Raw genomic sequence first — 16,802 nt, 5'->3', positions numbered from 1 at the left:
AATAATTAATTAAATGTGGCAATAATTAATTAATTAAATGTGGCAATAATTAATTAAAATGTGAAATACATAAATAATTAATTAAATGTGTCAATAATTAATTAATTAAATGTGTCAATAATTAATTAAAATGTGAAATACATAAATAATTAATTAAATGTGTCAATAATTAATTAATTACATGTGTCATAACTATTTATTTAATTAATTAGTTCCAATTTTAATTAATTATTGCCACATTTAATTAATAATTTAATGGTGTATTTAATTAATTCATTATGGCAGTCCTGGCGTTCCATATTGGCAGACCAAACTTGATGAAATGACTGACTTCAGGACCAAAATTAGTAAGTCAACATCGGACCATCTTACAAATTCTCTCACAAAATGGATTACTCTGGACTGTAGACCACTATCAGTGGTAGACGATATGGGGTTAGAAAATGTTTAGCTGCCCCTCCGGTGGTCCTCCTTGGGCTCTCGCACTCTGGGGCCTCTGGATGTCTGGGGCCTGGATCTCCTCCATGCCTGCTTCATGCCTTGTGGGACAGGGCTATTACATGGGGAAACCTTGTAATAGGTGCACACGGGTGTCCACTGTTCATAGACATAAACTACACCTTTATTGGCTGCTATTTCCATGCACAATGTGCGCTGTCGGTCCTGCTTGCTACACAACAACATTCAACATTTCGTATTTACTGCTGTTTACACTTAGCTAGATTAATGTGATGGTTTTGTTTTTAGTATGTTGCTCTGTTGTTGTTGTTTTTTTGCTTGTTTTCTCTTCTTTTTCTCTCAACAGGTGATCCAGGAGATTTTATTTTTCTTTTTTTTCTCTTCTTTCTCTTTTTAAGTGCCTTCTCTCACTGTCCCTCTTCCCTTTTGTTTTTCTTTTCCTTCATCTTTCTTTCTCCCTTTCCTATCCCTCAGTCATGTCTGTCCCGTCTGTAACAACTGAAAATAAAATAAAATAAATAATAACAACAAAGGTCGATCAAATGGACCAATACGGCAAGGCCATGATGATCCATTTGGCAAAGTGAATCCATTGGGTACAAACAAAGCAAGATGCGAACGAAAAATAAAAACAACAAAAACAAAGAAACAGACAAAAAACAAAACAAACAAACAAAAAAAAACAACAAAACAACCCCCCCCCCTACACACACACAACCCCCCCCCCCCCCCCCCCCCCAAAAAAAAAAACAAAAACAAAAAACAAAACAAAAATACAAAACAAAAAACTCAGCACCAAGTATCATTTTCTAAAGTCACAATTCTTTGGGTATATACCCAACACACACATTTTTGCTTCAACAGGTATATTTACTCCAACAATCTTAGATAAAGTTTGCGTGATTGATTTCCAGTACTGCTGTAATTTTGGACAGCTCCATACACAGTGAAAAAGAGTGCCCTTCTCGTCTAAACATTTACTGCAGCTATCTGGGATGACAGGCGACCAGCGATTCAGTTTGACTGGGGTTCTGATCCACCCTTTAGTGTGGTCTCTATGACTCTTGTGCCAGGAGCTTGTTCCTGTGCTGCTATGATTAGTGCCTCTGTGCTATATTTCAGTCCAGTTATGTACAGCCATTGGTAGGATTTCTTGATATCAGCCAATTCTTCTAACAAAGGTAGAAGGCAGGCGCCATCCTTCCATGGTGGTTCCTGTTCTTGTTCCTCTTCTTTTTTGGGTTTCAACTGCCTGACGTATTCACTAAGTACACTATTAGTTGTGGCCATCTTCCTGATGCACTCATGGATGTTTGTTGTTTAATCCTGCTGATTATGATTCTATGAAGGGTTGCATAACATACAGGAACTACATCATCTGTACTTACTGTTCTTTGATAAGAAAAGAAAACCTACAATCTTTTGTCTTTTGTTGTAAAAGAACCATATAGCATTACATTATGACCAGCAAATTTAAGAATTATCATGGAAGCAAAGAAGAAAGAGTAGGGAAGGAGTTAAGATGGTTCAGCAAAACCTTGACTTCACTCCTTGCTATTCCTCTCCCTTCTCAAACTCACAATAATTATTTTAACTCTATCTCTGTATTGTATTTACTGTATTTAAATTCATTTATAAATCTAACCATGATGATTTTTTATGGTCAGTATCTGACAAAGTCTGCCTACAATTTTTTTTTATTTGGGGTGGTCGGGGTTCAATCAAATATATATTACATAAATATTAGTGCCTGTATGGGTAGCAAGTGATAGCAAAGTGGTCATTTATACAATGGTTCGGAAGGGAGTCATGCTCTTCTGTAATGCCAGGGCTAAAAGGAAGCAGATGAAGTCAGTTGTTTTCCTGTTTTGGTTATAGCTCCTCCTTAATCACATGTGTCTACTCTGCAATTTCTTTTTTTTTTTTTGCTCTGCTGCCTGATTCCAAGAGTTATAGTTAAAATGCACAACATCTTGTACTTTATCCCTTATCTATAAATCCATACTTTTTAGCAAATTAAATATGAATATTAAACAATAAAAAGAGAGAAAGAAAGTACATAAATTAAGATTAAGCTTATGTTGGGTTATGGTGTTAATATCATTTCTAAATGTGTCCTATAAATACATCTTTCTCTTGTGCCAAACACAAATCGCTTCCCTTTGCTGGATTTATTTTCAAATAAGCTGGCAAGCTGCTGGTAAGATGGCAAATATTAAGCCAACTCCATGCAAAACTTGGAAATGAAAGTTAACCACAGGGTTTCTCTTCTGTAAATCATTTAGCACTCACTCAATACATCAAAAATTAAAACCTATGTATTTCCCAGGAGATATACAACACCTGTCTGGCATAAACAGAAAGTCTTACCATGAATTTTATTTCCGATGTCTGAGATTTCTATGCTCTGTAACAGAACACCAGTGACATTTCAAGACTTCTCCAAATTTAAATCCATTACTGGCTGTGATATTACATTAACAGGACACGCATGTGCTTAGTATAAGCTATGTGAACTTAATATCTGTTTCCCTTCAACATTTATTTGAATAAATAATCTACAAACCATGCAATACAGTATTATAATTTGCTTTAGACATTTTGTGGGCATTACTGATCTCCTAAAAATGCAGTTTATATACTTTCAGTGAAATATGAACCAAATGACATTTAATACTGTTTTTTTAAAAATAAGAACCATAATTATATTGATTGTAAAAATAGTTTTAATAAAAGAAAGATTTGAGTTGATGCCATTTAAGTATAATGTAATTAATCTGCCATTATTATTGCATATAATTTGTTCTTTAATAAAATAAAGAAATTAAATGTATATACATTTATTATTGTACGTATTATTATTAAAATCCTCTGTAAAATGGTAATTTGATGTGTAGAAAATGACGCATTAGCTTATTTTTGACCATATCTATCAGCAAGGTGTCAGAGAATCCTGACCAAACTTAGTGAGCTGCAAATGCTGAGGAAGCAGATCCGATGTGTATAAAAGCAGGAGCTCTGAGTGTTTGCTCTAACTGAAAGGCTTCTAAGGCAGGTGAGTAGAGTCAACATTTTCCTCTGCCATGTCTCTGCTGTGAGTTAATAGATTATTTGTTTTAGTAATCAGTTACTTAAATTATTTTACACACTGATACATTTTTGTGAACATTTTGTTTTTAAATATATTCTTAAAGTCTTTTACAAAATCTACAAGTCAATATAAAAAGTGCATGAATCTACCTTTAACCTTATTTTATAGTGCCTTGACATACACAGGATCACAGGATACCAAGGAATTTCTGTTTGCATCAGCTGAGGTAAATTCCATAAAACCAAAACAATGGAGATTAATTGTGGGTTGCATAACAAACATATGATTTATTTTTCAATCGATCATATTTTCAGTCTTGATTAAAGTGCCACCATGAGCACTGACGCGGAGATGGAGCAGTATGGCGCGGCGGCCATTTACCTCCGCAAGCCAGAGAGGGAGAGGCTTGAGGCCCAGACTGCTCCATTTGATGCCAAGACGGCCTTCTTTGTGACTGTTCCTGATGAGATGTATGTCAAGGGCAAACTTACCAAGAAGGAGGGTGGTAAAGCCACTGTTGAGACAGAGGGAGGAAAGGTAGATGAATAATCTATGTACTTAATTCATGTGTTTAATATGCACTGTGTAATTGTAAAAGTTGAGGCTGATTTACATTTTCTATTCAGACGGTCACTGTAAAGGAGGATGAAATCCACCCTAGAAACCCTCCAAAGTTTGATAAGATGGAGGACATGGCCATGATGACCCACCTTAATGAGCCATCTGTGCTGTTTAACCTCAAAGAGCGTTATGCATCATGGATGATCTACGTAAATTTTCACTTTCCTATGTTTGCTGTGTGTAAAATGAAAGTATCATGCTGATCTGTAAATGTTTAAATGATATTTATTGTCTATGATACAGACCTACTCTGGGTTGTTCTGCGTTGTCGTCAATCCCTACAAGTGGCTTCCTGTATATGATGCTACATGTGTAGGAGCATACAGAGGAAAGAAGAGGATTGAGGCTCCACCCCACATCTTCTCCATCTCTGACAATGCCTATCAGTTCATGCTTACTGGTAATGTCAATTACTGTTAATATGTTTTAATACAAATTATAGACATTACCTTAAATTTCAGTTTATTGAAGTTGTCATTAATCCTTGCAAATAAATAGTTTCTTAGCACTTTATTAATTAACCTTATAGTTATTAAAGAAATGATGAAAGCAGGATTCATGAACCTTGTATGCTTTTATTTTAGATCGTGAGAACCAGTCTGTCCTGATTACGTGAGTATATTACAAATCTGTGTGTAAAATCTATACAAAACTTTAAGATACTGAAGCTGAAATTTAACAATGTGTCCCATAAACCCCAGCGGAGAATCTGGTGCAGGAAAGACTGTCAACACCAAACGTGTCATCCAGTACTTTGCAACAATTGCAGCTCTTGGTGGTAAGAAGGCTGAGCCAACACCTGGTAAAATGCAGGTAGATTCTTTATTTAGTATCAAGCTACTTGCAACAGAAAAATAAAATAGAAACTTCAGCTCACATAAACACAATATATTCTTGCAGGGCTCTCTTGAGGATCAGATTGTTGCTGCCAACCCTCTGTTGGAGGCCTATGGTAATGCCAAGACTGTGAGGAATGACAACTCCTCTCGTTTTGTAAGTAATTAAGAGTGAGTTAAAGTAAGTCAGATATTTACTATTTGCTTTCAGAAAAGACAATGCTAATAACGATTTTCCACTCTAGGGTAAATTCATCAGGATTCACTTCGGTACTACTGGCAAGCTGTCTTCAGCTGATATTGAAACATGTAAGTTTGAACCAGTCTACATTGTACTTATCTGTGCTAGAAATGTTTCTTAACTACTCAATTCAATTTATTTTATATTTATATATTTAGTTCAATGCAGTACATCAAAAAAAAAGACTTGGGTACATAATTAGTAAATTATGTAATAAGTAAAGTAACAGAATTGAAATCACTCCCATGACTCTTTTGATAATCTATGAAAATGGTAGGCTTGACATGAAATGTTAGTCTGTCATGCCTTATGTCTACATGACATGTCTACACTCTCCAACTGAATTTGTTGTTCTTAGATCTGCTGGAGAAGTCCCGTGTCACCTTCCAGTTGTCTGCTGAGAGAAGCTACCATATCTTCTATCAGCTGATGACAGGCCACAAGCCTGAGCTCCTGGGTATGACAACTTTAATTATTTATGACACTAACTAACTTTGATTGAATTGAATTCAACTATATATGGACAGTTCATATAACAACAACAATATTTTTAAATGTTGTATACCAGTATATAACGACTATTAATTGTACTATTAAAATATAGTGTATTAATTATAATTAATCAATATTAACTAATGAATTATTTAATTATAGTATTAAAATACAATTTAATTTTTGCACAATATCAGATATTATATGGTAATGTATAAACCCTGTAGTATTAAAGAGAAGACCCCAACCGATGATGAGAATTGCCTATGAGCCGACACTTGGCAATGATGGAATAGAAGAATTGCATTTTAACAAGAAAACCAAAACTCTCCAAACCCAGGCTCAGACAGGGGTACACAACTAGGGGATGTTTTACTCTGACCTGATCCATTCTTAACCATAAGCTAATTTAAAGAAGAATTTTTAAGCAGAATCTTCAAAGTAACAAACATGTCTTTCTCCTGAATATAAAGGCTGAAGGCTTTGCTTCCCATTTCATGTTTGAAAAGATTGCAAACAATATACTAAAAATACCTCACTGATTTTCGGTATTGCATTTTACAGAGGCTCTTCTGATCACAACCAACCCATATGACTACCCAATGGTCAGTCAGGGTGAAATCACAGTGAAGAGCATCAATGATGTGGAGGAGTTCATTGCAACAGATGTAAAATCGCATTTGTCTTTGGATTTGTATACTTAACTATAAATGAAGTGTTTTTAAAAATAACATAAATTGTTGCTTTCATTCTTGTGTCGTACAGACTGCTATTGACATCTTGGGCTTTACTGCTGAAGAGAAGTTAAGCATCTACAAGCTGACTGGTGCTGTGATGCATCATGGCAACATGAAATTCAAGCAGAAGCAGCGTGAAGAGCAGGCTGAACCTGATGGCAATGAGGGTATTGTGAAAAATTTCTATAATGGAGAAATGTTTGAAGTATTTGTATTTATTAGGTATTATAATGATTTGTTTTAATCCAACAGTGGCTGACAAGATTGCGTACCTACTGGGCCTGAACTCGGCTGATATGCTGAAAGCTTTGTGCTACCCAAGAGTCAAGGTTGGCAATGAGATGGTGACCAAAGGTCAGACCGTCCCACAGGTAATTTAAAAAAGGGAGACTTGTATAATCATATTATAATTATAAACATTATAGCTGTATTCATATGGTTTTGTATCATTATAAATTCTTGTTTGCCAGGTCAACAATGCTGTCTCGGCTCTGTGCAAATCTATCTATGAGAAAATGTTCTTGTGGATGGTTATCCGTATCAATGAGATGCTGGACACAAAGCAGCCCAGACAGTTCTTCATTGGAGTGCTGGATATCGCTGGGTTTGAGATCTTTGATGTGAGCACTTGAAACATTTCACCACATTTGCTAAATGTTAAATACTGTATTGCCATGAAGTTAAACATGTTTGTAATGTAACAGTTCAACAGCTTGGAGCAACTCTGCATCAACTTCACCAATGAGAAACTGCAACAGTTTTTCAACCATCACATGTTTGTCCTGGAGCAAGAGGAGTACAAGAAAGAAGGCATTATATGGGAGTTCATTGACTTTGGTATGGACTTGGCTGCCTGCATTGAGCTTATTGAGAAGGTAAACAGCTACTATGGAAGAAATTTACATATGGGTGCATATGTTACCTCCCTTGAAATTTTAATATGACATGTGACATTTTCTCAGCCAATGGGCATCTTCTCCATCCTTGAAGAAGAGTGCATGTTCCCCAAGGCCTCTGACACAACTTTCAAGAACAAGCTGCACGATCAGCATCTTGGCAAGACCAAATGCTTCGAGAAGCCAAAGCCTGCAAAGGGCAAGGCTGAGGCACACTTCTCCCTGGTTCACTATGCTGGTACAGTGGACTACAATATCACTGGCTGGCTGGACAAGAACAAGGACCCACTGAATGACTCAGTTGTTCAGCTCTACCAGAAGTCTTCAAACAAACTAATGTGCTTCCTTTATGCAGCCCATGCTGGAGCTGATGGTAAGAAACAAAAGTGCTCACAAGCTAGCGTGTCCAATACAGATAGTATGTATCTGTGTAATAACTATAATGTGCATACTGCAGGCTAATACGTATACTGTGAAAAATATTCATTAAATTCCAATAATGAAATTTACTGTTTATGAAAACAGAGGCTGCTGGTGGTGGCAAGAAGGGTGGTAAGAAGAAGGGTGGTTCCTTCCAGACTGTGTCTGCTCTTTTCAGAGTATGTATCGATTTATAATTAAAATAAATAAATAAATAAATAAATAAATAAATAAATAAATGAATAAATAAATGCTAATTTTTAAATAGTATTAACCTATTATCTAATGATGCTGATCTACAGGAGAATCTGGCCAAGCTGATGACCAACTTAAGAAGCACTCATCCTCACTTTGTCCGTTGCCTGATTCCCAATGAGACAAAGACCCCAGGTACCCCACAGTAATATTAACTGTAAAAATGACAGTAAGAATATAGAAAAGATTTGAAACATTATGCATTTCTGACTCTCAGGTCTTATGGAGAACTTCCTGGTCATCCACCAGCTGAGGTGTAACGGTGTACTAGAGGGCATCAGAATCTGCAGAAAGGGTTTCCCCAGCAGAATCCTCTATGGTGACTTCAAGCAGAGGTGACAGCACATTACAATATTGGAAAGGAAAAATGGTTTCATGGTTGTTGTAAAGGACAAACTTGAATATGATGGAAGAAAAATCTAAGTAACAACCTGATTCTCTCTTGAAGATACAAAGTGTTGAATGCCAGTGTCATCCCTGAGGGACAGTTCATTGACAACAAGAAAGCTTCAGAGAAGCTGCTTGGCTCCATTGATGTGGATCACACACAGTACATGTTTGGGCACACAAAGGTACACTTTGTTATATTAATAGACATTTAAAAGAAAAACTCTCAATATCCACGTATACATATGTTTTCAATGATTAAATAGGTGTTCTTCAAAGCTGGTCTGCTGGGCACTCTTGAGGAGATGAGAGATGAGAAACTGGCTGAGCTGGTGACCATGACTCAGGCTCTCTGCAGAGGATACGTCATGAGGAAAGAGTTTGTGAAGATGATGGAGAGGAGGTAACATTATCATAGTAAACTCTATTGTATTCTCTTTTGTATTTCCTTCCTCATATTAAGATCCTACGACACTAAAAGTAACACTCTCATGTTTGGTTTTTAGAGAATCTATCTTCTCCATCCAGTACAACATCCGTTCTTTCATGAATGTCAAGAACTGGCCATGGCTGAAACTGTACTTCAAGATCAAGCCTCTTCTGAAGAGTGCTGAGACTGAGAAGGAGTTGCAGAACATGAAGGAGAACTATGAGAAGATGAAGACAGACCTGGCTGCTGCTCTGGCTAAGAAGAAGGAACTGGAAGAGAAGATGGTCGGCCTGCTGCAGGAGAAGAATGACCTGCAACTTCAAGTGGCTGCAGTAAGTAGTAGAGAAAAGTATATATTACACCTGTAGTTCATGTATATAAGGTAGATATAAAAGGACCACCTGTTTGTCTCATCCTCTGATTATTTATTTGCTAAAAGTGTAGTTAAAATTACAATCAAGAAAACACTAGGACAATGTGACTCACAAATAATCTAACTTGTGTGTTCAACATGTATTATAGGAAGTTGACAATCTCTCTGATGCTGAAGAAAGGTGTGAGGGGCTCATTAAGAGCAAGATCCAGCTCGAGGCCAAACTCAAAGAGACAAGTGAGAGACTGGAGGATGAAGAGGAAATCAATGCTGAGCTGACTGCTAAGAAGAGGAAGCTGGAGGATGAATGCTCTGAGCTGAAGAAGGACATTGATGACTTGGAGCTCACCTTGGCCAAAGTGGAGAAGGAGAAACATGCCACAGAAAACAAGGTTCAATTTATCTATATCTGAGGTTTTTTTTTTTTTTTTTAAAAAGACACCTCTAAATGAAAATATATTAATTCTTTCCTGAGATATAGTTGTTAAGTTATATTTTAATACATCCTTTGTACAATTCTTAGGTGAAAAACCTGACAGAGGAGATGGCATCTCAGGATGAGGCCATTGCCAAGTTAACAAAGGAGAAGAAAGCCTTACAAGAAGCCCATCAGCAAACACTGGATGATCTCCAGGCAGAGGAGGACAAAGTCAACACTCTGACCAAGGCCAAGACAAAGCTGGAACAGCAAGTTGATGATGTAATAAATTTATAATCATATTGCTTTTTAATGGAAAGAGTATTGAATCATTGTCTTTCCAACCACTTGAATCAACTGACATGACTTTATAGCTTGAGGGTTCACTGGAGCAAGAGAAGAAGCTCCGCATGGACCTTGAGAGAGCCAAGAGGAAGCTGGAGGGAGATCTGAAACTGGCCCAGGAATCCATAATGGATCTGGAGAATGACAAGCAGCAGTCTGATGAGAAAATCAAGAAGTAGGGCTTTTTTTGTAAATAATTTTATTTTCACACACTGCATTGCAATAATCATATGGACTATGATCGTAAAACCATACTTCTTCCACACCAAGGAAGGACTTTGAAATCAGCCAACTTCTCAGCAAAATTGAAGATGAACAATCCCTTGGTGCTCAACTTCAGAAGAAGATCAAAGAACTTCAAGTAACACTAACGACCAGTGTTCATAAAGAATATTGTTCATTATAATTAAAAAAACTACTTTAGTTCAGGTTCTAATCAATAAATCCAAATAATTTCAAACTAGGCTCGTATTGAGGAGCTGGAAGAGGAGATTGAGGCTGAGAGGGCAGCTCGGGCTAAGGTAGAGAAGCAGAGAGCCGACCTCTCCAGGGAGCTTGAAGAGATCAGCGAGAGGCTCGAGGAAGCTGGTGGAGCAACAGCTGCTCAGATTGAGATGAACAAGAAGCGAGAGGCTGAGTTCCAGAAACTGCGTCGTGATCTTGAGGAATCAACTCTGCAGCATGAAGCTACTGCAGCAGCTCTCCGTAAGAAGCAGGCTGACACTGTCGCAGAGCTCGGAGAGCAGATCGACAACCTCCAGCGTGTCAAACAGAAGCTGGAGAAAGAGAAGAGCGAGTACAAGATGGAGATTGATGACCTCTCCAGCAACATGGAGGCTGTTGCTAAAGCAAAGGTGCGGACAGTATTTATAGAGAACAGATTTTTTCTTTTTTACATTTCAGGACCGCCAAAGCAGCTCATTAACTGTTAACATGGATATGGCATTACTTGGTGACAGGGCAACTTGGAGAAAATGTGCAGGACTCTTGAGGATCAACTAAGTGAACTCAAAGCCAAAAATGATGAGAATGTTCGTCAGCTGAATGACATTAATGCCCAGAAGGCGAGACTTCAAACAGAGAATGGTAAGTGATGTATAACAAAGAAACAGTCTGTGTCTGGAAATTTGTCATTTACAGGTACCTAAAACTACAACCAATCAGTGGGTGAAATGGAACAAACTGGGCTTAATACATGTGTGTTAACTACAGGTGAGTTCAGTCGCCAGCTTGAGGAGAAAGAAGCTCTTGTTTCTCAGCTCACAAGGGGCAAGCAGGCCTTCACTCAGCAGATTGAGGAACTGAAGAGACACGTTGAGGAGGAAGTGAAGGTCTGAAATGTTTTCTCTCTTCTGTTAAATTTCAGCACTTCAAACAGAGACAAGTTTTAATCAGTTACAGAGACACTCAGTAACTCTGAGACAGATAATCCTCTAATATCTTTCTAAGGTTTTACCTCTTAAATCTGTTATCCTCTCAGCATTAGACTTTAAAATTGATTTCAACAATAAAATATCAAAATCTGAAATCAACTGTCACTTCAACAGGCCAAGAATGCCCTGGCTCATGCTGTTCAGTCAGCACGTCATGACTGTGATCTGCTGAGAGAGCAGTTTGAGGAGGAGCAGGAGGCCAAGGCTGAGCTGCAGCGAGGAATGTCCAAGGCCAACAGTGAGGTGGCTCAGTGGCGATCCAAATATGAGACTGATGCTATCCAGCGCACCGAGGAGCTGGAGGAGTCCAAGTAAGTCACCATACTTTCATTGTTTAAATTGGTTTTCAGACTTAAAACCAACCAATTCAGCCTTAATAAAAACAGAATTCTTTTAACAACAGGAAAAAGCTTGCCCAGCGCCTGCAGGAGGCTGAGGAATCCATTGAGGCTGTGAACTCCAAGTGTGCCTCACTGGAGAAGACCAAGCAGAGGCTGCAGGGTGAGGTGGAGGACCTCATGATTGATGTGGAGAGAGCTAATTCTCTGGCTGCCAACCTTGACAAGAAGCAGAGGAACTTTGATAAGGTAAAGTTTTAAACATAACCTCTATCATCAAAGGAGAAATTACACCCATTACAACAACTAATTATTTAATTAATACATTTTTAATTAATCTAGGTCCTGGCAGAATGGAAGCAGAAGTATGAGGAGAGCCAGGCAGAGCTGGAAGGAGCCCAAAAGGAGGCTCGTTCTCTCAGCACTGAGTTGTTCAAGATGAAGAACTCATATGAAGAGGCTCTGGATCATCTTGAGACCATGAAGAGAGAGAACAAGAACCTGCAGCGTATGCTTATCTTGCTATAGATCATATGGATATGATTCTAATGTTTATATTCATATACAGCTTTTGTTGTGGCCAAAACATTTGCATATATCAGCTCCAAGTACTAAAACTCTTGGCTGTGTTTGCTCTGTAGAGGAGATCTCAGATCTGACTGAGCAGATTGGTGAAACAGGAAAGACCATCCATGAGCTGGAAAAGGCCAAGAAGACTGTTGAGACTGAGAAGTCTGAAATTCAGACAGCTCTGGAGGAAGCTGAGGTAATGATTTATATATTACAAAACAAAATATGTATTTTCCTTAAAAAAAATTAGTCCTAGTCTGTTCAATTCATATTATTAAGAGATTCATTAGTAACAGTTGTTACATTTATTTAAAGGGAACTCTGGAGCACGAGGAGGCCAAGATCCTTCGTATTCAGCTTGAGCTAAACCAGGTGAAAGGTGAGATTGACAGGAAGCTGGCAGAGAAGGACGAGGAGATGGAGCAGATCAAGAGGAACAGCCAGAGGGTGATTGACTCCATGCAGAGCACTCTTGATGCTGAGGTCAGGAGCAGGAATGATGCCCTGAGAGTCAAGAAGAAGATGGAGGGAGACCTGAATGAGATGGAGATTCAGCTGAGCCATGCCAACAGACAGGCTGCTGAGGCACAGAAACAACTGAGGAATGTCCAAGGACAGCTCAAGGTGAGTTGGTAGATTGTGTGTGTGTTTGTGTTTTTTAATTAACCTCCAAGCAAACAATGATAATATCTTTTGTTTGTTTGTCATCAGGATGCTCAGCTGCACCTGGATGATGCAGTCAGAGGACAGGAAGACATGAAGGAGCAGGTCGCCATGGTGGAGCGCAGAAATGGTCTGATGGTGGCTGAGATTGAGGAGCTGAGAGCCGCTCTGGAGCAGACAGAGAGAGGACGCAAAGTAGCTGAGCAGGAGTTGGTTGATGCTAGCGAGCGTGTTGGACTGCTTCACTCTCAGGTTGGTATTCATTACTTTACAAGAACTTTGAGACATCAGAGAGTGAGAATCACAGCATTAAAACTGTTCTCTTTCATTCAGAACACCAGTCTTTTGAACACCAAGAAGAAGCTGGAGGCTGACCTTGTCCAGGTTCAGGGTGAGGTGGATGATGCAGTTCAGGAAGCAAGAAATGCTGAGGAGAAGGCCAAAAAGGCTATCACTGATGTAAGTTAGTACTTTACAAGCCTTCTTTTCTTTTCAAAATTTTTGTTCATGCTTGATCAATAATGCCAACACCACCCATACTTTCAGGCTGCCATGATGGCTGAGGAGCTGAAGAAGGAGCAGGACACCAGTGCTCACCTGGAGAGGATGAAGAAGAACCTGGAGGTCACAGTCAAGGACCTGCAGCACCGTCTGGATGAGGCAGAGAACCTCGCCATGAAGGGTGGCAAGAAGCAGCTCCAGAAACTGGAGTCCAGGGTATGTACTGCATATATATATGCATATATAGTTATTATTCAAGTATTAAATAAACACTTTGATGCCATCACATGATCTCCACCCATTTTCTTTCTACTCTTAATATTTATTAAAAGCTGATTACTTATCATGGCATTAAAGGTCCGTGAACTAGAAACTGAAGTTGAAGCTGAGCAGAGACGTGGAGCTGATGCTGTTAAAGGAGTCCGCAAATATGAGAGGAGAGTGAAGGAGCTCACCTACCAGGTGATTACACATTTACCTAAACATCTATTACATTTAAGTTCCTAAATTCTTTCTTCTTCAGCCATCAGTAACAGTTTGTTGTTTATGCAGACTGAGGAGGACAAGAAGAATTTGGTCAGACTTCAGGATCTGGTGGACAAGCTGCAGCTCAAAGTCAAGGCTTACAAGAGACAGGCTGAGGAGGCTGTGAGTGAAATGTTTTGTGATTTTTACATATGGAATTCACAGCTTCATAACTGAGATATCTCTCATATATGATCAGATATGTTTTTAAATAAAACATATTGTTGCACTGAACAGGAGGAACAGGCCAACACCCACATGTCCAGACTGAGAAAGGTCCAACATGAGATGGAGGAAGCTCAGGAACGTGCTGACATTGCTGAATCTCAGGTCAACAAACTGAGAGCCAAGAGCCGTGATGCTGGAAAGGTAATTCATTTAATTTGTTTTACGAAAAAATGTACCGTTGTTTAATGGAGTTGTTTGATATAAGAGCTTTATGTTAATAATTTTCTGTGAATTGAAGAGAGTGTAGATACTATATTTACAATGTAGAATGAATTGTTTCAATGTTGATAATATGTGTTGAATAATTTTACCTTTCATTATTTTTTTCAGGGTGAAAGTGCTGAATAAGACACATTCTTTTGGAACTTTTTGGCAGTGTTCATAAAATATGAACTAACTGTTAAATTGTCCATGTATGATGTATTAATTCAATAAACACTTTCATTATGATTTCATGAAATGTAAAGAGTTTAATTTATTCTTTATTCTAAAAAAAGTCACATTCACATATCCAATTTTTAACACGATAGTTTCTTCAGAATAATCGTGATTCATACTTACAGGACATCGTCCTGTGAAATGAGGACAGCACTTTTCCCTTTGTGTTCTCCCTTCTTGTGTTCAGCATTAGTGATGGCAGAGTTAAGTTAACCTTTAAAAGAAAACCATTCTTCCAGAAATATATTTGTAAGATCAGACAATGATGTTGGATGAGAAGGCCTGGTTCACAGTCTAATTCATTCCAAAGGTGTTTAATCAGGTTTTGGTCAGGACTCTGGCAGGCCAGTCAAGTTCTTGCACACCAAATTCCCCCATCCAATTTGTGCACTGGCACTCCATCATGTTAGACCAGGAAGGGGCTGTCCCTAAACTGTTCCCACAAAGCTAGGAGCATGAAACTGTCCAAAATGTCTTGGTGTGTTGAAACATTTCACCGGAACTAAGGGGCCAAGGCCATTTCGTGAAAAATAACTTCACATCGGCGCGATTCATCTCTTATCCAGAAAACATGAATACTGCCACAGTGTCAGTGTGCTTTTCTGCATCTTATGTATTGCATTGTGCCTGGTTATGTAAGGCTTTAGTGCAACTGCGTAGCCATGGAAACCCATTCCATGAAGCTCTCTAAACACTGTTCATGAGCTAATCTGAAGACCACATGAAGTTTAGAGTGTTGTAGTGACTGACTCCAGAAAGTTGGTGACCTCTGTGCACTATGTGAGACCCTGCTTTATCAATTTATGTGGCTTACCAATACACGGCTGGTTGCTGTGGTTCCTAATCACTTCCACTTCATTATAACACCACTAACAGTTGAATGTAGAATATTTAGTAACAAGGAATTTTCACTACTGGACTTGTTGCACAGGTGGTATTCTATAATGCTGCCATGTTGGAATTCACTGAGCTCCTGAGAGAGACCCGTTCTGCAATAAATGATTAGAGAAGAAGACTGCATGCCTAGGTGCTTGATTTTAAACATGTGTTGCCATGGAAGTTTTTGAAACAATTGAATTCAGTGCTTTGGGTGGGTAATTAAAAAATTCTCTGTAGAACAATGTGCCATTTTGCATCTTTAGCAAGTTAAACATTTTAGGCTAAATATTACCATAAATTCACAGTCAAAAACTGATAATGCCTGAGATTGACCTTTTACATCCAATCTATTTACAGTTATAAAAATATTCCTTCAGACAGAGCTGTATATATGTGTTTATATTAAAATGTCCAAATTAATCTTATTACCAAACTTTAATAGGTATATTCAACAACTGCCATAATAACATCACATATTTTTTCTGGATAGTATTTGTAACTGCACTGCTCTATATATACAACTCTGGTATACATTTACTTTTGAGAAAGGCAAAGCAGTAAAAAAGACGGACCAAAATCCAGTTCGCTTGTAAAAATACAAATTGAGTTTAAGGCAGTGCAAGTCACCATAAAACAGTGTCGCTGATATAATACTGTAATGCTCACTCACATATAAGGCCACAATTGGTGGTGCCTTTCTACTTTCTATTTCGGATCATGCAGTACAGCTTACCTCAACTGAAAATGTGGACAGACCTCTAACAAAATCTGATATCTCCCCCACAGCACATCTATCTATACACGTGTGTGTGTGTCTCTGTGTGTGTGTGTGTGTACATGTTTAGACATTTTTGTGAGGACAGAAAATTGGCATACTACTATACTTGTGGGGACCATCAATCCCCACAGTAAAATGAAGAGTAGAAGAGGATTTGAAATTTTGAGCTGGACATTTCCTCTGCTCTTTAATGTCACCCTATGGTCATCCCTCTCCTTGAAATATCTGTTCACAACAGCCCTTTCCATTTTTATTTGTCAGAATCACACACAATCACCACTCTCTCCCCAGGAACACTCTCTACCACTTTACCCAACTTACTCCAGAATTCTTTTTCTTTTCTAACTGACATCCAACTTGTGGGGCATATGTACTGACAACATTCAGAATCATCCTTTTGATTTCCAGGTTCAAACTCATGTTCCTGCCTGATACTTTATTCATCTCT

At 38.3% G+C, this 16,802-nt stretch overlaps 2 protein-coding genes across 2 annotated transcripts; both read left to right on the top strand.

Moving 5' to 3' along the window:
- Positions 1-3,442: 3,442 nt before the first annotated feature.
- On the top strand, positions 3,443-13,473 carry LOC146671844 (myosin heavy chain, fast skeletal muscle-like). The gene is given in 35 exon segments (XM_085404231.1): positions 3,443-3,514; positions 3,719-3,776; positions 3,865-4,087; positions 4,177-4,320; positions 4,415-4,571; positions 4,756-4,783; positions 4,873-5,164; positions 5,253-5,316; positions 5,607-5,705; positions 6,305-6,408; positions 6,506-6,644; positions 6,730-6,848; positions 6,948-7,097; positions 7,182-7,352; positions 7,440-7,746; positions 7,899-7,972; positions 8,096-8,183; positions 8,266-8,383; positions 8,497-8,620; positions 8,702-8,838; positions 8,942-9,197; positions 9,388-9,630; positions 9,762-9,938; positions 10,031-10,176; positions 10,272-10,362; positions 10,466-10,855; positions 10,961-11,087; positions 11,214-11,332; positions 11,549-11,745; positions 11,838-12,021; positions 12,115-12,280; positions 12,414-12,538; positions 12,658-12,966; positions 13,054-13,257; positions 13,339-13,473. Coding segments are annotated over 33 exon segments (5,388 nt in total). The 5' UTR covers positions 3,443-3,514; positions 3,719-3,776; positions 3,865-3,883.
- A 78-nt stretch (positions 13,474-13,551) lies between these two features.
- On the top strand, positions 13,552-14,719 carry LOC146671843 (uncharacterized). Its single transcript, XM_085404235.1, has 5 exons — positions 13,552-13,722; positions 13,864-13,968; positions 14,059-14,154; positions 14,269-14,400; positions 14,590-14,719. The coding sequence occupies exons 1-5, from the start codon at positions 13,558-13,560 to the stop codon at positions 14,605-14,607; spliced, it is 516 nt and encodes a 171-aa protein (XP_085260361.1). The 5' UTR covers positions 13,552-13,557; the 3' UTR covers positions 14,608-14,719.
- The last annotated feature ends 2,083 nt before the right edge of the window (positions 14,720-16,802 follow it).

Source organism: Rhamphochromis longiceps, linkage group LG4, assembly GCF_057381845.1.
Source record: "Rhamphochromis longiceps isolate RC_006_pf linkage group LG4, R_longiceps_female_GT1.1, whole genome shotgun sequence".
In the NCBI taxonomy this organism is placed as follows: domain Eukaryota; kingdom Metazoa; phylum Chordata; class Actinopteri; order Cichliformes; family Cichlidae; genus Rhamphochromis; species Rhamphochromis longiceps.
The sequence above is the reverse complement of the archived record's forward strand: the minus strand, read 5'-3'. Positions and strand labels throughout refer to the sequence as shown.

What these genes read in the sequence shown, in the direction of transcription:
- LOC146671843 (XM_085404235.1), top strand. Translation starts at nt 13,558, where the DNA reads ATGATGGCTGAGGAGCTGAAGAAGGAGCAGGACACCAGTGCTCACCTG. An exon ending in TCCAGAAACTGGAGTCCAGG is followed by an intron (nt 13,723 to 13,863) that starts GTATGTACTGCA and finishes ATGGCATTAAAG; the next exon opens with GTCCGTGAACTAGAAACTGA. An exon ending in TGAAGGAGCTCACCTACCAG is followed by an intron (nt 13,969 to 14,058) that starts GTGATTACACAT and finishes TTGTTTATGCAG; the next exon opens with ACTGAGGAGGACAAGAAGAA.